This window comes from Bicyclus anynana, chromosome 1 (genome assembly GCF_947172395.1).
Source record: "Bicyclus anynana chromosome 1, ilBicAnyn1.1, whole genome shotgun sequence".
Classification (NCBI taxonomy): domain Eukaryota; kingdom Metazoa; phylum Arthropoda; class Insecta; order Lepidoptera; family Nymphalidae; genus Bicyclus; species Bicyclus anynana.
Genome location: NC_069083.1, coordinates 87,421 through 110,422, shown reverse-complemented (window position 1 = coordinate 110,422; position 23,002 = coordinate 87,421). Strand labels below are relative to the sequence as shown.

At 38.7% G+C, this 23,002-nt stretch overlaps 2 protein-coding genes across 2 annotated transcripts; both read left to right on the top strand.

Annotated features, from left to right (window-relative positions):
- The first annotated feature begins 3,511 nt into the window (after nucleotides 1–3,511).
- Nucleotides 3,512–5,601, top strand: LOC112050740 (cytochrome b5-like). The gene has a single exon (XM_052881625.1). The coding sequence runs from the start codon at nucleotides 3,527–3,529 to the stop codon at nucleotides 3,962–3,964; it is 438 nt and encodes a 145-aa protein (XP_052737585.1). The 5' UTR covers nucleotides 3,512–3,526; the 3' UTR covers nucleotides 3,965–5,601.
- A 9,211-nt stretch (nucleotides 5,602–14,812) lies between these two features.
- On the top strand, nucleotides 14,813–21,413 carry LOC112050739 (integrator complex subunit 9). The gene is made up of 2 exons (XM_052881476.1): nucleotides 14,813–15,125; nucleotides 19,139–21,413. Exons 1-2 carry the CDS (start codon nucleotides 15,117–15,119, stop codon nucleotides 21,014–21,016), a joined length of 1,887 nt encoding a protein of 628 aa, XP_052737436.1. The 5' UTR covers nucleotides 14,813–15,116; the 3' UTR covers nucleotides 21,017–21,413.
- The last annotated feature ends 1,589 nt before the right edge of the window (nucleotides 21,414–23,002 follow it).

The window sequence follows — 23,002 nt, the reverse complement described above, 5'->3', positions numbered from 1 at the left end:
GACACACACTGTACATATAATGTTAATGATAGACAAGTTTTACAATAAATTGACTAAGTACTCGTAGGTGAAAAAACTCAAATTGTATAAAAGCGGAGAGATGTATGTAAAACGTGAACTTTATGTATACATGAATCGAATAAGTTTGTTTTCAAATAAAATATTTAATATTTCGTATGCGTTTTTCTGTATCACACCTGCCTTGTTCCTGCCTGCGGCCGGTCGCTCGGCGTCGCTCACTTTGCGGGCTGACGCCGACTGCCGCCGGGTCGCTGTCAGTCTGTCTTGACAGTTGGCCGCTGTTTTGGAACTAATCTACTAACTACTAACAGTAAAGTGCGTCGTCAGCTGCAGCTCAATGTTCCCGACCGAGACCTGAGTGTTACCTAAATCTTGGCTTGTCACCTATACATGTAGGTTAGCGATGATTGTAAATGAAAGAAAGACAAAACGGAAAAAAAATTAATCACGGTTTTGTCTTTCTTCGTTTTGTCTTTTCAAATAAAAAAATAATTTCAATTACGCACGAATAGGCTGTTCGTGATGATGAGGTGGTGATGACCCGTACAACGAAAGGTGCAACTCAACATTGTATTACGTAGAAGCACAATACACAAATCCATGTATTTCCGTTGTTAAAAAAAAATAAAGTTGTCAGTAAGATAACTCAGTATCTGTTAAAATTAGAAAGCTTAAATTTGGTGTGCGTATGTATATCAATTACTTCTATAAAGTGATACAATAAAAAAAAATACGGTTCCTTCCCTACATACAAAGTGAGGACGAATGTTATCGGTATTTTTGTGCATTTCATAGGAGATTAAACTGCTAACTTAATATACGGAACTCTACACTGCGCGTGGCTCGACACGTACTTGGCCGCGACAGTGGCGCACTGTGGCGGCCATGCCATGCTGATGATGCTGGTGATGCTGACTATCACGGTGCTGATGGCCACCTCAGGTAATCCAGGCAAATACCTATCATTTCCGAATGTTAGGTGACTTAATCGTGTAAGTGTAACCCGATTGTGTAAGTGCCGAAGGCTCCTGGGACTCATTGGGACCTCAGCGGCGTCACCCGAGGATTCATCGCTCGAGAGTGGTAATGATGATGAACTACGTCTACTCGTCAGATTTCACCAGCGGCGCTGCGGTCAACGATACACTTTCGATTAGTACCTATTAATGTACACGATACAAATTCGGTTGAATAGTTGACCTTAGAGGTAGGTCGCAAGACAATCGCAAAGGTCAATCGCACGGAGCCGCCGCTCTTTGCATTAATGTATGCACAGAATGTGGTGACGCGCACTTGTGACGAGCGTACCGCACACGTGACGCGCGGGTAAACATCACACGTCATTTATAATTATTATAATTAAAAACATTAATATAACAAAACCGAAAGTTGTCAGTTTGCTTGCACTAGTTAGGTTAGGTTAGTTAGTATTTTTATATTTGACATATCGTTCATTAAGGAAATACATTAATATAATAAAACTGAAACTTGTCAGTTTGTTTGGACTAGGTACCTACCTAGTCAAACAAACAGACAAGTTTCAACCTCGAGCCGCCAGCATCCAGCGGCTCCTTGCAACCTGCTTGATATCCTTGGTCCACCTAGTGGGGGGTCGACCAACACTGCGATTTCCGGTGCGGGGTCGCCATTCCAGCACCTTGAGATCCCAACGTCCATGGCCATTGCCACTTGAGCTTCGCGACTCGCTGAGCTATGTCAGTGACTTTGGTTCGTCGGCGGGTCTCCTCATTCCTGATTCGATCACGTAGAGAAACTCCAAGCATAGCTCGCTCCATCGCCCGCTGAGTGACTTTGAGCCTTCTAATAAGGCCCATAGTCAGTGACCAAATCTCGGATCCATCACTGGCAACACGCACTGATCGAAGACTTTCGTCTTCAAACACTGAGGAATTTCGGACGAACAGATGTCGCGGAACCAGTCCAGAAACTTAAAGACATCTTCCAATGCAGCGGTAAATAGCTTTGGGGAGATTACATCTCTCGATGCATGCATCTCGCTGCAATTGGATTGGCCTCGTAGTCTGATCCTGTATACGGACTGACATAGTTGCGCTTTCATACAAACACTTCAACGCTTGAATGTACCTGTAGTCGACCCGGCATCTCTGCAAAGACCTCAGCACAGCCCAAGTTTCCACCGAATCGAATGACCAAGCTGGGCATCCGGGTTGATCATTCGCAGGGCTGGATTTTTCCGCACCGGTGTCGCTGCTGCCCGACACGTGCCATTTATAAAAATCCAACCAGTTAAATGGTTATACCGCCATCAGTCGGTTGCTAGAGTCTCGTCGGACAATCTGCAGGGTGCACCACGAGTATGTGAAGTTGTCAGTTAGGAATCATTACGGAATATTATTTAACTTGCGACGTTGGGTGCGCGAGTTGAGTGCTATAACCGGTTATGAATTTTTTCGCGTACTCGTAGGTTTGTAGGTACGTATGCAATATTCTGTTTACTCTCATTCATTTATTTGTTTTTTTTTTAATTTTTAACAATGTTGATAATACAAAACACCTATATAAAAAAAAATCAACTGTCCCGGTGCGGGATATTTGAGTGCCCAAGCAACCGGGCGGCGGTCACGCTTCCAGAGGAACCTTCTCATAATACGCGCTATCTCAAGAATCACTGCCTTCTGTATCTGACTCTTGATCCAACAGTTAAGCGAAAGCTTCATATGATATCGAAGTCGAAGCTTTTCGCTATAAGACAATTGACTGAAACAACTATCGGAACAACAATAGTAGACTCAACACTCCTGTTTACGTGCAGTGGCACTAGATGGCGCCACTCACACTTTAGATCGCGCTATGACTTGTTCATACTAGAGTATATGAGGCAAGCCATCGGTTTGCCAAATTGTTGGTGTTCTCCGTTATCAGTACCTACATTGATTGTTTAAATAAACCCAACACCCATCGAGATCAAGCCGGTGTTTCATTTGGTGTGACCCGCGGCCCCAGTTCAATAGTGCACGGTGGGTTTGGGTGCTCCGGCCCATACACTCCACATGGCGGTAATCTCGTGAGCAAAGTATTTTGATACTTTTCCTTTTTGGAAAAATATCATTAAATTATTAAATTTAGGTCATATTTAAAAAAGATGTACAAAATATTTTTTAAATCAAACAAAGTATTTCGTTAGATTCGTCTAAGTAAGGTTATATTATGTTTTTGATTTCAACTTGATAACTCTACACGTTTCTGAAATAAAGGGTCTTGACTCTTGACTCTTGACAGACAGACGGACAAGGAAATGTTGCTAAAGAGATTTTTTGTTTTGTGACCTAGAGTAACCTAATGTGAAATATGTTTAAAATATTCAACGATATCGCATGTAATATTTTTTTCTTTTCTGTTTATATAGCTGGTGTTGTGTTATTATTTTACGAAGTCGGGTATTTTTTTTATAGCAGATACCTAAGTGTAGCATTTTTAGTATGGTGAGTGGCCCTGGCCAACCCGGCGCCCCGGCGGTCGGCCGATGACGCAAGCGCGCGCGCCGCCGCTCGCCCGCGCCGCACACTCCGCCACGGGCCGTCCGCGCGACATGACGCGGCGCTTCACGCGGCAGCAGCTGCGCGCCGGCAGCGCGCTGGTGGCCATCGACAACGAGGTGTTCGACGTGAGCGGCTTCCTGCACGAGCACCCGGGCGGCGCCGACGTGCTGCTGGCGGCGGCGGGCGGCGACGCCAGCGAGTGCTTCCGCCGCGTGGGCCACAGCGAGGACGCGCTCCAGCGCCGCGCGCGACTGCGCCTGGGCGAGATGGCGGAGGCGGAGCGCTGGCCGCCGCCGCCGCCGCCGGCCGCCGCCGCGCCCGACGAGCCCGACGCGCCGGCGGCCGCGCTGCTGTCCGCGTGCGGCCCGCCGCTGCTGCTGGCCGCGCTCGCTGTGCTGGTGTACGGGTATCTCTTACCGTAGGGCTGATCGTAGACTGCTGAACGGTGACTCTTGATATAGGACCGAGAAAAGAACACTCGAAAGTTAGGTTAGGTAACCAATATCCATCCAAGTTTTAAAACTACAAATTGATATAAACTTTTAACTAGAACATCAACTACAAACTGTATCTCAAACATTTTATAAAATCTTTGGTCCAACTAATAAACAGGGTACATGAATAAAATGCACCACCTAATTATTATTTTAATAATTTTGAAAAAATCTTTATGGTGACCAAGTTATATTTTTATTTTTATTAAATTACCAATGTATTTTGTACCACTTTTTTATATTATGTTTTATTTGTTTTGTAGAAAAAGCTTTAAATTATTTTACTCATAATCTGTGCAAAAAATAAATAGAGCATTTTATACAATAAATTCTTCATAACGTTGTCAGCCTATTTAAACGGCATATAACAAGGACACAATCCTTGTAGGAGAGGAGATTTTCAGTGCGGGTTGGTGGTCTTAGTATGATAATGCTTAACCACATAACAATAATTTTCATATGTTAAAGATGATGACAAGGATTAACGCATTACCGTGAGCCTCATAAAATAAACAGAGATGCGTCATTAGTTAAACAAATCAGCATTTGATACACTTCAGATGCTTCAGATCTGTGAGTAGCGTAGTTTAAAAAAAAATTAAATTTAGGAAAGTAGGCAGATATTATAATACATTTTGAAGAAAAAGTTGAAAAGTGCACACGTAAAAAAGTATCTTATTACATTGGTTATTCAGTCTGTAAGTTGAAAATATACAGAGGCTGTTTTATTATCAAAGCGCACGTATGTCATACGACGTTTTATAACACATTTGCGAGAAAGCACACTTTGAACAACTTTCTGAAAATGAATTTGCATTTTTGCCTGTTTTCCTTATGACATTTTTATACGCTTGTCTTTTTTGCACAGATAACGAAGTGCGTGCGCGAAGCGTTTATTTGTTTTAGACAAATGCACCAAACCAGCCAGTAGGTTTTAGTAAAAAGGTGAATTAATATTTTTGTGTTTCTGATACAGATAAATGGTTGACATTTATTGTTAAAATTGTTAAAATTAAAGAATTAAATGTTTTTTTATTATATTTCATCTCAAAAAGTTAATTTTATTCATAAAATGTGGAGCACTTTTCTGACATAAAAACTCTGCCAAGATTTAAAAAAGTACCGTTCGCTTTTAGACGGATGATAAAGGTTTTATATTACATTAGGGCACGAGTGCATTTTACTTTACATTACGTCACATGTGCGTAATGAGATACATAACGATATTGAAATTGGTAAAATAAGCGATACTTTACGAGCAAATGTGTTATAGTAAAAACTATGTAGTAGGTAAACGATGTCTCTGCGAACACATTTTACCAATGATAATGTAATATTATTGCATTTTACCCGTTTTAGTAATTAATTTTATATAATTTATTACGACTGATGTATACATACATATAATGATAATTATTTCACATGAATGTGATAGTAGTAATAAAAGCTTGTTTGTGTTTCTATAAATAAAATATAATTGTTATTTACAATATTACGTTTTACATTAAATAATTAAATTAAATACTAAACTAAAACTTACCTATAAATAAAATATAAAAACAACATTCAAAGCTATTATTTACATTTACTTTATATTTTAATAAAAAATTTAATGTTTTGCTGTTAAGTCAATAATAATATATCGAATATTTCAAATGTGACAAAGTCATGAAAAAAAAAGTAAATTACCAAAAAGAAATAATATTAAAGAGGTTTTCTTTTTACATACATATAATGTATAATAATATTATATACTCGCAATAGTATAACATTCCGATACTCTAAAATAACCACAGAAATAGATATTTAATGTTCTGAAAAAGAAATATACTTGAAATACTTATTCTACTAAAATAAAAACCAAAAAAACTTCTTATAACCTACATACTAATATAAAATACCTACAAAATAAGTAACAAATGCTTTGTTTAGAAGACTAAGTATTTTGGCTTTACCTACTGTTATTGATCAAATATATCTTGTTTGTAAATGTTTATATTAAGAACGGTGGAAAGTTAAATATGTAAATGTTTAAAATATAGATAATAATTATTATTGACTAGCGGACGCACGCGACTTCGTCCGCGTGAAACCCTACTACTACCCCTACCCTACCCAACCCCACTCTAACCCTACCTTACCCCTACCCTACTCTGACCCTACCCCTACCCTAACCATTCCCTACCCTACCCCTACCCTAACCCTACCCTACCACGCGACGGCGACGGGAGCTTAAAAAATGGAGTCATTTCTCCTGTTTTTTCAACATTTCCCTTCACTGCTCTGCTCCTATTGATCATAGCGTGATGAAAAGTATACTATAACCTGCCCAGGAGTATGAAGAATAATTGTACCAAGTTTCGTTAAAATCCGTCGAGTAGTTTTTGTTTCTATAAAGAATATTATAATACAGACAGACAGACAGACAAAAATTTTACTGATTGCATTTTTGGCATCAGTATCGACCACTAATCACCCCCTGATAGTTATTTTGGAAATATATTTCATGTACCTACAGTAACAATGACTAAGATGGTAGCGACGACGAAGTTTGTATCCGTGTATCCGCGGTGGTTTTACAAGACGGAGGTCCTGGGTTCGATCCCCGGCTGGGGCGATTGAGGTTTTCTGCAGGTCTGGCTGGTAGGAGTATTTAGGGTGTGGATTTTTATCCTACTCCTAACAATTTAGCCCGCTTCAATCTTAGATTGCACCATCACTTACCATCAGGTGAGATTGTTGTCAAGGGCTAACTTGTATAGAATAAAAATAAGCGAGCTAGCGTCAGGAAGGTGCAAGTGTAATGTCCTCCCACACCCACTGGGCTCCAAGTTCCAACACGGTATCATCTAAACTCTGAATTGTATTGGCAGCCCATTTACGAGCTACAAATTGAACTCTCGGTCGTCGTTATCAAGCCATATTCGGCTCACCGCTGAGCTCGAGTCTCCTCTCAGAATGAGAGGGGTTATGCCAATAGTCCACCACGCTGGCCCAATGCGGATTGGCAGACTTCACGCACGCAGAGAATTAAGAAAATTCTCTGGTATGCAGGTTTCTCACGATGTTTTTTCTTTACTGTTTTAACTAACGTACTCTAAGTACCTACATATTATTAGAGTTTCATTTCTTTAGATATTAAAAATTTAGACATATCTAAGTAGGTATGAGTAGGTACATAGTCTAGCACATTTTGCCCAATTAAACATCCAAACATTGTTTCGGGCAAAGACCAGCATGTATAAGACAGTGGTAGGTACCTCGATACGTTGTCAGGCAGCTACTGCACCTACCTGACCTGTTGCAGGCACGGGCAGGTACCTCGCCGGGCTCGTGCCCTGCCGCCGCGCCTCTGCGCGTCAAGGTTTAGGTCGAACCTACAATCTTGTATTGCGCAGCTTAACGCACGATGTTCGGAAACGTAATAAAGATTGCATCCGACTATACCTATTGACGAGTACATTACATCATAGCGTATTTATTCGACGTTTCGTAATTACTCGCTGTTTGTGGCATTCAATAATACAAGTAAGTAGGTAGTCAAAACTGGTTTGTGTACCTACTACCTACTACCTACCACCTATGCTGGGGAACTTTACTGAACGAGTACAGATGCAAACCAACACGTGCCACAACTGTTACGGCACTATATCTCCATAGCTGGGCACTGTTAATCAAATAGTTAACTTCGTTAATCGTTAATCCGCTACAAAAAAAGTTAGCTTCGTTAAACGTTAAAGCGTTATATCCCGGAAGAATTAACGCAAGTTAACGTTAATCGTTAATCCTTTAATATGACTGTGTAATATTACATTTTTATATCATTGTGTGAGATCACCATTGCAAAAATAAGGATAATAAGGATGAGCACTGGGGAAAAGTGTCATAATTTGTTTTTTGTTGATTTTATCTATATTTAACATAAATAAAGCAATTTGTTGATTTCTTTGAAAAAAAATCATTCATCATTTCTTACTTCTCTGAACCTGTTTTTCGCGTCGCGCGGTAAATAGTAGGCATTGGATTAACGATTAACGGACTTCTGCATATTAACGGAAGTTAACGTGTCCGTTAATATTTTTAAAAGTTAACTTAAAAGTTAATCCTATAATCAAAAGGTTAACTTCGTTAATTAACGATTAACGGATTAACGAGTTAATGCCCAGCTATGTATATCTCAATATATAATGTATCATCTATGACTATATCAACGGGTTGCACTCCGGGAGCGCCGCGCGCCGGCAGAAGTGAACACTCCAACATTATGGTTGTGCATTTTTAAATATTTTGGAAGGGCTAGTGAATAATTTCGCATGAATTGCTTTATTTGTCAGTATAATTAGTACAATCATATAAAAGTATGACCGTACATAAACATGACAATTTACAATAGGTACACTAGCGGACGCCCGTGACTTCGTCTGCGTGAAAATCGATGTACACTTTCAATAGAGATAGACAAACAGACAGACAGAAAAAAAATAACAAAAAAGTAGTTTAGGCTTCAGCATCAATCGTATTATAATTATAAACTTACGAATTAAAATCGGCATTTCGCAATTGAGCAGCTCAATTATTGCGAAATGCCGATTTCATTCAATTCGTTAATACATCCTGTCAGTGTCAACGTCGATGCGGATAATGCATAGATAATACACGATAATGACACTACTGATCTATAATCGGCCGACTAAGTCGGCCAACTAAAAGTTTTAAGTGAGCGGGGGCTCTTAATCAAGCCCAATCACAAGGTAAGCTACTGTAAACTGTTGAGGAGTTCCGGCACATGTCTTTCGCCCTGAAGGACCTGGGTCTGTCTACCAAGGAACATATCTGTCTACTTAAGTACTTACTCTACTCTTTGGTCTGGCTGGCTGAAGTGGGTAAGGCATAGATTAGGTAAGGTAAGAGAACAGACAAAAACAGACAGGAATGACAGGTCGAAATGTCACACTTAAAAATAATGTGACCAGCTTAACAAAAGTAGTGCTGTCCTCACGTTTCGATTAAAAAAATATCTTAACAATTAATTATAAAAAATAAAATATAAAAAGTAATTATACATGTAAAAAGAAAACCTCTTTAATATTATTTCTTTTTAGTAATTTACTTTTTTTTTCATGACATTGTCACATTTTAAATATTCGAGACATTATTATTGACTTAACAGCAAAACATTAAAATTTTTATTAAAATATAAAGTAGATGTAAATAATAGCTTTGAATGTTGTTTGTATATTTTATTTATAGGTAAGTTTTAGTTTAGTATTTAATTTTATTATTTAATGTAAAACTTAATATTGTAAATAACAAGTATATTTTATTTATAGAAACACAAACAAGCTTTTATTACTACTATCACATTCATGTGAAATAATTATCATTATAAAACAACATTTATGCAACTATTTTACGAAAAATGGAGAAACTGAGGTTTGATTTTGAAGTAAAACCAACAAGTGATGGAAAATCAAACGCAATATGTGTAACTTCGATTGCCACACCTGATGGTAAGACTTTTAGTATACCAGAGGAATATCAGCCGGTAAATCTCCACCAAACAATTTATAATACTCCAAACTTTATTAAGGTAAAAAAATCCTTGAATAAAAGATACCAAACGAGAAAAGTCTGGATAACCTTAACTAAGGAAATAAAAGATATTTATTTGGATGCGGAGCAAAATGTACAATTTTATGATTTTTATCTCGAAGAAATGCTAAACTATTCCGAAATTATACCTAGTGGTTCACATGGAGTACTAGAAAAATTGTTAGAAAAAATGCTTGAAGAAAGACAAAACAAACCTGAAAATCAAAATTTAGGGAATATTGCAAAAGATTTCATGATTGAAAAATTCAATGGTAGAAACTCAAATGCTTATCAATGGCTAAAGGATTTTAATAAAGAATGTGAACGTTTTGACATAAAGGAAGATATAAAGAAAATTAAAGTTTTAAAAAATTTTATGGAGCAATCTAGTGTCGATTGGTATAGTTGTATGATAATGAAACATACAATAGAATCAAAATGGGACAAATGGGAAAAAAGTTTTTGTGAAACATTTGCAAACAAAGGATTGTCACCCATTAGATATGCTCTGTCCTTTAAATATCAAACAGGTTCATTACTCGCATATGGTTTAAGAAAAGAAAAACTTTTACTGGAAGTAAGGAAATCAATTGATACCGAAACACTTATTGACCTTATAGCGGTTGGATTACCGAATTATGTGGGGGATCAGATTGATCGAGCATCTTTAAAAAGTACTGAGGATCTTTATTATGAAATTGGGAAATTGGAACACCTTGTAAGAAATAATAAATATGATAATAAAAACAGTATTTGCTCTGACACTAAATTAAATAAAAAGGAACAAACAAAACCATGCACCATATGTGTAAAAGAAAAAAAGGGGAAACGTTACCATTTAATAGAAAATTGTTGGTTTAAGGATAAAGATAAAACAGGAGTTGTTAAAACTGTAAATAACTCTGAATTGGAAGTTGAACTGAATGAAGAGAGTCCAAAAAACTAGATGTGCCACCATTAATAAAAGTAAAGTTACTATTGAATGATACGTTAGATATTTCTGGAATTTATGATTCAGGTTCGAATGTATCATTGATTAATGCAAAATTATTAAAAATACAGAAAAATGATAATTCAAACAATACCCAAATAGTAAGCTTGAAAACTATTAATGGTGAGAAGAAAACAAAAGGTATAATAAAACTTAAAATAAAAATATACAATATTGAAAGAGTTATGGATATCTTCGTAATAGATAATGAACATTTTAATTATGACTTTTTGATTGGACTAGATTGTATTAAAAACTTTAAGTTGATGCAAAATGAACAACTAAAAATCGTACAATTTAATGATCCAAAAGAAAATGAAGACATAAATAAATGTGAAGTGAATTTCAATAAACATATTGACACGGCAAATTTTGAAATATTGGTAAATCATCTTGATTTATCCCAACAATCAGAAATTGATAAGTTGGTAGAAAAATATAAACAAGTGTTTGCTAAGGATAAATATGATATCGGCACTGTACGGGATTATGAAGCACATATTGATTTAAGTGTAGATAAATATTGTTGCAAACGTCCTTACAGATGTACAGCTGAAGACAGAATAGAAATAGAAAGCCAGATATCAAAACTATTAAAAAATAATTTAATTGAGGAATCTTATAGCCCATTTGCTGCCCCAGTTACTTTAGCATATAAAAAAGAAGACGGTAAGAGAACAAGGCTATGTATAGATTTTAGAGAATTGAACAAAATTGTTATTCCCCAATCACAACCATTTCCGTTGATTGAAGATTTAATGATCAAAGCTGTGAATTGCGAATATTTTTCTACTTTTGACATAAATTCAGCCTTTTGGTCAATTCCTTTGAAAATAGAAGATAGATACAAAACTGGCTTTGTTACACAAGAAGGACATTTTCAATGGACGTGTCTTCCGTTTGGATTAAAGACTGCGTCAGCCATTTTCCAAAGAATATTGGGAAATATTATAAGAAAATACGAACTTTCTGGTTTTGCAGTAAACTTTATAGATGACATTTTAATTTTTTCTAAAACTTTTGGAGAACATATATTACATATATCTAAGTTACTTGAGGCAATACTAAAGGAAGGCTTAAAACTGAAATTTTCAAAATGTACTTTTGCGGAAAAATACGCAAAATATTTGGGTCACATAATAGAAAATAATTCAGTAAGGCCTTTGAAAGATTATTTGTCTGCTGTAAAAAACTTTCCACTTCCAAAAACAAAAAAAAATATACGCCAATTCTTAGGAAAAGTTAATTTTCATCATAAATTCATACCACACAGTGCAATTATTTTAGATCCATTACACAATTTATTAAGAAAAGATGTGAAATTCATATGGACTGCAGAATGTCAAGAAGCATTTGATAAAATAAAAACATTATTATGTTCAAAACCAGTTCTAAATATTTTTGACCCAGAACTACCAATATACATTTATACAGACGCTAGTATAAAGGGTGTAGGAGCGGTTTTGAAACAAAAAGATAAAAATGAGGATATAAGACCAGTTGCTTATTTCTCAAAAAAGTTAACTGAAACTCAAAAAAAGAAGAAAGCTATATACCTAGAGTGCCTAGCAATAAAAGAATCTATAAAATATTGGCAACACTGGCTTATGGGAAAAGAATTTATTGTATATTCAGATCATAAACCATTAGAAAACATGAACATTAAATCAAGGACTGATGAGGAACTAGGAGATTTGATGTATTATTTATCTCAATATAATTTCAAGATAAAATATAACCCAGGAAAATCCAACCAGGAAGCCGACTGCTTAAGCAGAAATCCAGTTTTAGAACCACACGAAAACAGAGATGATTGTTTAAAAGTTGTAAATTTAATAAGTCTACAAGATATAAAGAATGACCAATATAGAAATCAAGACCTACAAAAACAAAAACTTATTAAGAAAAATGGAATTTACTACAAAAAGAATAAAAGACGGGAAAAGATTATATTATCAGAAGAGATGAGCATAAATCTTATAAAAGATGTTCACGTTAGTTATTGTCACATTGGGAGGACCCAGATGATAAATAAATTAACACCATTTTATACAGCAAAAAATTTCATCAAAAACATTAAAGAAATGTGTGATGAATGTGAAACTTGTATTAAAAACAAATCAAGGAAGAAATCAAAATATGGTTTAATGTCTCATTTAGGTCCTGCAACACAACCTTTTCACATTGTATCAATTGATACCATTGGTGGTTTTGGAGGATCACGATCAACAAAAAAATACTTACATCTTTTGGTTGATCATTTCACAAGATATGCTTATATTTCTACATCAAAGACACAAAGCTCCACAGATTTTATTAAACTAATGAAAAATGTTACAGAAACTTACAAAGTAGATATGGTATTAACAGACCAGTACCCTGGTATCAATTCCAAGGAATTCAAAGAATTTCTGAACCAGGAAAATATAAAAATGATTTTCACTGCTGTGGATACACCTTTTTCAAATGGACTTAATGAAAGGCTAAATCAAACATTAGTCAATAAAATAAGGTGTAAGATTAATGAAAATCAGAATAAAACAGCATGGAGTACAATTGCGCAAAAATGTGTAGAAAAATATAATGAAACAGAACACACTGTTACGAAATTTGCTCCAAAATACCTTTTACAAGGAGAAAATGTGAATATTTTGCCAAATGAACTGAAATCAAGATACACTAAAGACGATCTAGAAAGAGACAGAAAACTAGCTCTGGAAAACACACTAAAATCTCACAATTATAATAAAAAAATATTCGACCAGAATAGGCAAGAATATAGATTGAAAATAGGAGATAGAGTATATGTAGAAAACGGAAATCGTTTAAATAGAAAGAAAACCGATGAATTAAGAATTGGACCGTTCAAAATTGTACAAAGGATTTCCAATTCAATCTATGAAGTTGATACCGGCCACAAAAAAGCGGAATCAAACTTTTATCATATCACAAAACTGTATCCTGTTCTTAATGAGAGAACAATTATAAATTAGAGAACATTATTTAGATAAAGTTCTTTTTTAAGGGGGGGAGATGTAAAAAGAAAACCTCTTTAATATTATTTCTTTTTGGTACTTTTTTTTCATGACATTGTCACATTTGAAATATTCGATATATGATTATTGACTTATTAGCAAAACATTAAAATTTTTATTAAAATATAAAGTAAATGTAAATAATAGCGTTGAATGTTGTTTTTATATTTTATTTATAGGTAAGTTTTAGTTTAGTATTTAATTTAATAATTTAATGTAAAATATTGTAAATAACAATTATATTTTATTTATAGAAACACAAACAAGCTTTTATTACTACTATCACATTCATGTGAAATAATTATCATTATATACAAAATATGTTATTGCGATTTTAAGCTTTTAAGTGAAAGTTTGTATGGATGATTGGATGTTGGTTTCTCTCTCGTTTGTTTCTCACTGGAAACGTACAGCAATCCCTATAAGGGGTAACAGTTATACTTGGCAAAAGATTTCGAAAAAAAAGAGGCTTTTCTCTGTGTTTAAGAAAATATGTGGGTTACTCTAGTTCAAAGTGGATTATATAATAAAACTTACTACTAAGATGTTTGATGTATTTGCGCAAACAGGTTTACCAAGGCTTTACTTCGTACTAGGGTGCCCTGGTACGGACTCGAAATACCTCCAAGTATAAAAGTATTTGATAAGTAGACGTGGGTTTGGCAAAGGAAACTAATCTAAATTCTAATGACATAATATGAAACACAATCGTATCGGCAAAATAAAATACTTCAAAATATTTTTTCGCTATATAATTGTGCTCTTTAGACTGCAAGACTATATGGATCAATATTTTATGAAAGTATTGTAACTTATTTTGTTTCGTTATTTTTATTTTAGTTTGCTAAGTCGTTTGTGATTCTTATGCCATCACAATATGGATTAGTTTCCTTTGGCACAGGCGACCACTGCCAAATACTTTCAAGTATTTTAAATCCTGATATTTAGCCCTACTATTTTTAAACACTCGTACTTGAAAGCACTCGTACTGGCATTTTATTTTGCAAGTATGTCTCACCTCTGAATTCTTTTGCATTTATATAATGATAATCGATAAATAAAAATCGGTTACTTTTATTGGTAAATTACGTCACTATTTACCAGGCATAAAAAACAGACAACACATGAAACTTCAATTCTTCATTTGACGTTTGTGCTTCAATTTAGTGTTTATTTTTTTTTTTAATTTAAATACAGACACTGGTGCAAGAGCAAGAGCCAAGACTCTATAGGCGATTTTCAATATCCAAAATATTGAATAATGGCTTTTATTTGTTTAACGGGTTATTCGGAGTTTTATTTGTGACTACGCAGTAAAATGAAAGTATTTTTTTGGACATGAAACTTCAACCACCGAAATATATCAGATAAGAAAACATTCATCACGCCGGGAATCAGCCGCTCGCGTGTACATACTTACTAACATAAAGTTTTCCTGGATCTACGAATTACCAATATCAATATGAAGCTGGTAAGTTATGAAATGGACGATGAATAGTAATATAACAACCATACGTTTGACGCATTTAGCCCCGCGCAGTTGTCTCAATGCACAGATGTAACACTGGAGCCTCGCCATTCCGATTTCATTGGTTTTCGTCGCTTAGTACTTTGCAATAGAGTAACACACACATGTTGTTGGGGAAAGTCAGATCTTTCACTCCATCGCGTGGTAGAGAGAAAAACACCAAGCAAAGTCCAGGACTTGTGACAACTAGATGTAGGGTTAAGGAATTACTTATCTTCTCTGCTAGTGTTGTTCTCCCTGCCTATCCAAATTTGGTAAGATCCTATCAGAGCTAACTGCACTTCTGGAGAGGCCAAGCACTTTAAGCAAGTTGTAGAGAGATTTTACGTACAGACTAACTACATAGCCAATTTTAGTTAGTTCATAATATTTATTCACTTTTATATTGTGGTCCTTCGGAATGTTAGTCTCCCACAGCACAGTAAGCTCTACAGGTACTATTAGCTTACTTTGGACAAAAGGAAAATGTCTGGTCTAGATCTCAAAGTAGCGACATCCGCTGGGATTTCATAATGTTCCTCATACATATCCTTTAATAAAGTCCAATCTAGGAACTAGATTATTTGTAAGACAAAATATGAATATGTACAAACGAAAAGGAGATTTGTAGGTAAATCTCCTTTTTGAGATGTAACTAGATACAGGCATGAGTTTGAGAAGATTGAATATTTAGAAAGATGGCACTCTAGACATTTGTCGAGCCCTGGAGAGTTACTCAAGCATATTGTGTCTCGGTGTTCTCATCTTGCTAACACTGAATACTTAATAATAAAATAAATAAAAATAACCTTTATTCACTGACTGTCTTCATATCCCATGCATTGTTTTCCTGGAACAATTATCATTCATTATCAACCCATATTCAGTTCACTGCTGAGTTTGAGTCTCCTCTCAGAATAAGAGGATTTAGGCCAATAGTCTATTATCACCACGCTGGCCCAATGCGAATTGGCAGACTTCACACACGCAGAGAATTAAGAAAATTCTCTGGTGTGCAGTTTTCCTCAGAATGTTTTCCTTCACTGTTCAAGACACAATATTTAATTTCTTAAAATGCAATGCACCGGTTTCAAACCCACACCCTCCAGAATCAGAGGCAGAGGTCATATCCACTGGGCTATCATGAGTCAACACAGCAGGGAACAATTATCACTGATAGGTATATATTGTAGCCAATAGACCAGATATAGTTCTAGTTGTTTGGTCAGTGTGCTGTGCAATAATTGTCATTATTATAGTGTTAATGATTATTTAAATGATTAAAAGCTTGGTGTTGAACTGCACCATACAACTGTGTACTTAGTTCTAGATAAGTTTGTGAAATGGTGGTAAACAAAAAAATAAACCTTGACTGAGTTTGTTGTGGGCTCTTCTCGGAACAAGGCACGGTTGGAACCCTCGTAACTTTTTATGAATTTTAAGTTTTCGATTTTACTTACCACCATTAAACACAGTGTTTCAAAAGTGCTTGTAAAATAAGCCTAATTGAAATTTTGAACTTTAGATGACGATAATCTGGTTAAAGCTAAAAAGAAAAAAAGCATCAAAATACTTGGACTTTGCTCGCAACTTCACAAAATGACCACCGTGTGGAATGTTGTCAACTATTATTTACTAATGTGAACATCAAACAGTTGTTTTAGTCAATGGTCTTATAGCCAGCAGCACTGCAGTTCACATATGTCTCATGTAATAATAAAATAAAAATAGCCTTTATCTTAAACAGCGTTTGGTCACCAAATCAAACACAACACTCATTTAGAGTGTTGTATTCTAATCTAATCAAATCATGATTGATTATATTATGCCCCGCTGTTCATGGTGTCTCCTGACATAGGCCTCCTCCAAATGCTTCCACTGCACCCTGACGGCTGCAACTCTGGTCCAGTACCGAGTGTTACCTGCTTGCTCCATTTGTCACTCTTGCAGCGTAACATGTGTCCTGTCTAACACCATATCAAGTGGTCGATTCTTTTGAGGACATCAGTAAGCTTAGTCCTATGGGACACTGTCTGTTAGTCTTATACCCAACATACTTCATTCCATTGCCCGCTGACACTTAGCTAGTTTTTCTCTATGATTTTGTATAAGTTTTGCTTTCGTATGTTATACATGGGAGTATAGACGTATTGTAGGTTCTCCTCGTAATGGTCATACTTATTTCTTTGCTTTTCATTATTTCCTTTAGTGACCAGTATTTTCCCACCCACTAACGATTCTCTTGGTTACTTCCTTTGACATTTGGTCTATAGGAGCAATTATCTGACCCAAATACACATACTTTTGTACATACCCGAGTTTATTTCCATCCAGTACTATATCAACCTCTTTTGTTCGTTTTGTTATTGTGTCAAATTATTTTTAACCAACATCAAAAAGGAGGAGGTTTATTACATTATGTAGCAGATGTCCACTCCTTGCTGTTTTAATGGTGACCAAAATGTAGTCGTGATTCAAGCTATCAAGTGCTTTAGAGTAGTCTACAAAAATTATATAAAAACGCTTTTGGTACTCTTTGCTCTTTTCTAAAATTTGTTTGATTGTATGAATGGTTAATTGTGCGGTAGTTTATTCTAAATCCAGCCTGCTCTACAGGCTGATTCTCATTCAGTTGTTGTGTAATTCTTTCTAGGATAACTTTTGCGAAGACTTTGTAGACGTTCGATATCGAGCCTATTGATCTGTAATTGCTGATGTCTTCCTTAGGTCCTTTTATGTGCAAAAGATTATGTGAGACTTACCCCAATGCTCTGGAAAAATGCCAGTGTTAAGAATGTCATTGAAAAGTTTTGTTAGAATCGGAGTCAATGTCTCATGTGATACTTATACCAAATTACAGTGTTTTAAGGACAGAGTCAACAGTTGGCCCAGGAATAAAATATTTACAATAATAATATTTTTAACAATAATATTTGTTATTAAAGGTAAAAGCACTCAGTATACATATTACATACTGTTGTGAAACAACAAATAAATTTCAGAGGATAAAATACTCGACCACAATAACCTCATTATTATCATTTTATCAATTCAATTCAATTCAATTTTTGATTTTATGGCTTGCTGCTGTACCAACTGGGTACAATTTACTTCGCCAATGTATCATTTTATCCTCTGAGTAAAAGTACAATGACGTAAAACGTCATTTCATAACATGTCAAAATAAATAGACAAGAAAACAAAGTGACAGACGTCAATTCATAAAAACGTCACACTCACATTAGGAACAGACCTCATCAACGACGGACTCATAAACCAACATATCAAATTCTGCAACATCATTCATATATTCAAAAATAGAATCAAGAAGAAGCAAGAAAACCGAAGAAAGAAACCTGCACCTATAAAATATTATAGTCAGTATTCAACACATACTTAATATAAAATAATAATAATTTATAATACAAATAGGTAGAAAACTTACATGCTAACTGGGACTTTTAACTGGTTAAAAGACTCTTCCCAAGCGTCATTCTAGTCCAGAGTACAAACTATTTTTTTTATTATTGTCTTGATGCACAGATATCCAATATGTAAACAAGTAAACAAGGGGCTGGGCATCCCATCACAAGTTGTCCTGAGGATGCTGTTCTGTGCTGTTCTGAGTCTCCCAGAAGGAGGCCACGCGTGTTCTCATAACAGCATCAAAGATGATCATTGACAACACTGCTCAAAGGGCTACTTGTTATTAAACATGCACGTGTCTGGAAGAAAAAGGCTTGGAAGTAAAACACCCCACAACCATCAGTTGAATAAATATTTTGTTATTAGCTTCCCAAATGACTGTAGGAGAAGATTATAACAGATTTATATATGTATGGAGATTTCATGGTATTCCCTTATCATAAAATGAATTTCTCAGACAAGACACCATGTTAGCTTAACTCGATCTAGTATTGCAGAAGCAGGTGTGGCAGCGTCATCTGCCACCTGTGACATGCGCCCTCTCGTTGCAGTACTGCCTCAGCGGCGACGCCGCCAAGCCGTGCTTCGTGCTGTCGTTCAAGGAGCTGCTCATCATGCTGGACTGCGGGCTGTCGGCGCACTCGCTGCTCAGCTTCCTGCCGCTGCCGCCCGTGCCCAGCACGCGCCTGGCCGCGCTGCCCGCCTACTCGCCGCCGCACGTCAGCGACCCGCTGCTGGACGGCGAGCTCAAGGAGTGCTGCGGCCGCGTGTTCGTGGACAGCGTGCCTGAGTTCTGCCCGCCGCTGGACAAGGTGGTGGACTTCTCGCAGCTCGACGTCATCCTCATCTCCAACTACACGTGCATGCTGGCGCTGCCCTTCGTCACCGAGGACACGGGCTTCAAGGGGCGCGTGTACGCCACGGAGCCCACGCTGCAGATCGGCCGCTTCTACCTGCAGGAGCTGGCCGAGTGGCTGGCGCCGGGCGCGGGCGGCGCGCGCGCGGCGCGGCGCTGGAAGGAGCTGTTGCACGTGCTGCCGCCGCCGCTGGCGCACGCGCGCCCGCGCGCCTGGCGCCGCCTGTTCTCGCGCGCCGCGCTGGAGCGCTCGCTGGCGCGCGTGCGCGTGGTGGGCTACGACGAGCGCGTGGACGTGTTCGGCGCGCTGCACGCCACGCCCGTCAGCTCGGGCTACTGCCTGGGCTCCGCCAACTGGGTGCTGCGCTCGGCGCACGAGAAGGTGGCCTACGTCAGCGGCTCCAGCACGCTCACCACGCACCCGCGCCCCATCAACCAGGCGGCGCTGCGCGGCGCCGACCTGCTGCTGCTGTGCGCGCTCACGCAGACGCCGGCGCACAACCCCGACCACATGCTGGGCGACCTGTGCGTGCACGCCGGCGTCACGCTGCGCGCGGGCGGCGCCGTGCTGTGCCCCGTGTACCCCAGCGGCGTGCTGTACGACCTGCTGGAGTGCCTCAGCGCGCACCTGGAGGGCGCGGGGCTGGCGCACGTGCCGCTGTACGTGCTGTCGCCCGCCGCCGACGCCAGCCTGGCCTACAGCAACATCCTGGCCGAGTGGGTGTCGGCCGGCAAGCAGGCGCGCGTGTACCTGCCCGAGGAGCCCTTCCCGCACGCGGCGCTGGCGCGCGGCGGCCGCCTGCGCCACGCGCGCGCGCTGGCCGACGACGCGCTGGCCGACTTCCGCCAGCCCTGCGTGGTGTTCGCGGGCCACCCCAGCCTGCGCTGCGGCGCCGCCGTGCACCTGCTGGAGCTGTGGGGCGCCAGCGCCGCGCACGCCGTCATCTTCACGGAGCCCGACTTCCCGCACCAGGAGGCGCTGGCGCCCTTCCAGCCGCTCGCCATCAAGGCCTTCCACTGCCCCATCGACACGTCGCTCAACTTCGCGCAGGCCGGCAAGCTGGTGCGCGAGCTGCGGCCGCGCGAGCTGGCGCTGCCCGAGCAGTACGCGGGCGCGCGGCCCGCGCTGGCCGCCGACGTGCCCACGCTGCTGCTGCGCCGCGGCGCCGCGCGCGCGCCCGCCGTGCGCCGCCGCGCCGCGCGCGCCGAGCTGTGCGGCGAGCTGGCGGCGCGCGCGGCGCCGCGCGAGCTGCGCGCCGGGCTGCGCGCCGCGCCGCTGTCGGCCGCGCTGCGCGTGCGCGACGCGCGGCTGACGCTGGAGCCGGCGGCGGGCGCGGGCGCGGCGCTGCACTGGAGCGCGCTGGACGTGCCGGCGCTGGTGGCGGCGCTGGCGCGCGAGGGCGTGGGCGAGGCGCGCGTGGAGGCGGGCGCGGACGGCTGCATCGTGCACCTGCCGCGGCACGACACGCTGGTGCACGTGGAGCGGCACGCCACGCACGTGTTCTGCGAGGGCCGCGCCGACGTGCGCCAGGCGCTGCGCCGCGCGCTGGCCGCCTGCCTGCCGCACATCTAGCCCGACGACGATTGTAATACACATTTCTACTAAAAGCTACTAAATGTTTCATTTCAGTCACCGTTAGATTGTAATAGTACCTACACTATGTAAGTGCGGTGAGTTGAAAATTACAGCCGAGGCGATATTGCAACTCGAGCCATAGGCGAGAGCTATAGTAAGGAAGCAGAGGCTGTGATTATCAAACCGCACGTATGTCATGCGACGTTTTATAACACATTTGCGAAAAAACACACTTTGAACACATGTTCTGAAAATTAATTTGTTGATTTTTCTATTTTCCACAGATGACATTTTGATGTCATCGGAAAACATCATTGTCATTTTTACACATACCGTTAAGCGAAGTGCGTTCGTTTTTTTTCGGCAAATGCACCAAATACAGCCAGTAATACTAGCTGTATGGCTAAAAAATTACAACCATTTATGTCATTTATTGTCTAAATTAATAAAATTAAAGAAATGTTTTTTATTATAGTTTACCTCACAAAGTTAATTTTATTCATAAAATGTTTCACTTTTCTGCCATAAAACTCTAAGCCTTAAAAAAGTACCGTTCGTTTTTAAATTTTTAACGTTGGATGATTAACGTTTTAAATTACATTAGGGGAAGGGGGGGGGGGCGGTTTGATACACAAAAATTCAATCTCTTTTCTGAAGACCTTTAAGTATTATATTTGAATATTTATTTTTCACTACTCTTGCTCAAAAACACTGTCATATTACCACTCCACAGCGGGGCTAAACAAGCATATTAGCCTCTAGGGGCTAAAGTAATTTTGTTTTTTTAATTCTTGTCTGTTGCGAGTATTAGCCAAGTACTAGCCTACTATAAAACGGAGGAGGTTTTATTCGAAAATAGAATCATTATAGGTAAGGCCCCGATTGTTTTGAAAAATAAATAGAAAACTTTAAATTGGAATTAAATGCACCGTTCTTGTCTGTGGAATGCGTTTATTTTTTTATTTATTTTTATTGAGTTGCAAATAGAGCGAGATTTGAAGACATGGGACACCTTTACGGTGTACCTTTGCATTTTTCTCATGTGAAAAAAATAAAATTAAAAAGCGAGAATTTAAAAAAAAAATTGGCGTGAATTATTGTTATTGTTGTCTTCATCTAGTGAGAATGGTAATCTTAATTTGGAGATGGATGAAACGTTCAATCTGTTACCATTAAAGTCGAGACGCATTTACTTAAATACTTACTTACGATACCTACGAATACCTACGAAAAGTTTAATAAGTGGAGAAAACAACAACGAATGGATTTACTTACGAAAGGAGTTTTTTAAAATATTATCTCCCACGTTTACCTCACATTCATTATTCATCTTCACAGTAGTCGGAAATTATGCTACCGGGTAAAAGCATCTCCCTTAATATCCAAAATTGTAGACTTTGTACATTTAATTTTCAATTAAAATAAATCATTGAACATTGTAAACTATTTTATTTTCTCGCAATCGTAGTGAAAAGTAGAGTGTAACACGTGGGACTAAACCCATTATAAACTCGGTTTCTATTTAGGCGGCCCTCGCCTTACGTCTCGGGCCCTAAAATACCTCGTATATAGTGGGTCTTTTTAGCCCCTTGTATAACAATCTACTATTGATGTGTGCATTGGCTGATATGTCAGTTTATATTTTGACTACGAAAAAACCGCAAAAACTGGCGAGAATAGAGATAAACTGATTTTAATAAAAAATCGTTTTTGTATCATTCTGCCCCTCCTATGGAAAGAAAGAAAGAAAGAAAATAAATTTATTCAAATCTAAAAGTTACAGACAGTCAGTACCCTATCCTTATGACAGCATGTCTGTCTGTAACCCTTAAAAAGAAAGGGTTTACAGCTCAGCATATGCCGTGCACTACGTACAAGTATAATACACGGCGCTGATTTTCAGCTGAGACCCGTGTGACGTCACAGCTTATAATTGTACAAATAAATTGACATTAACTAAATTAAATTAAAATAAGCAGCAAA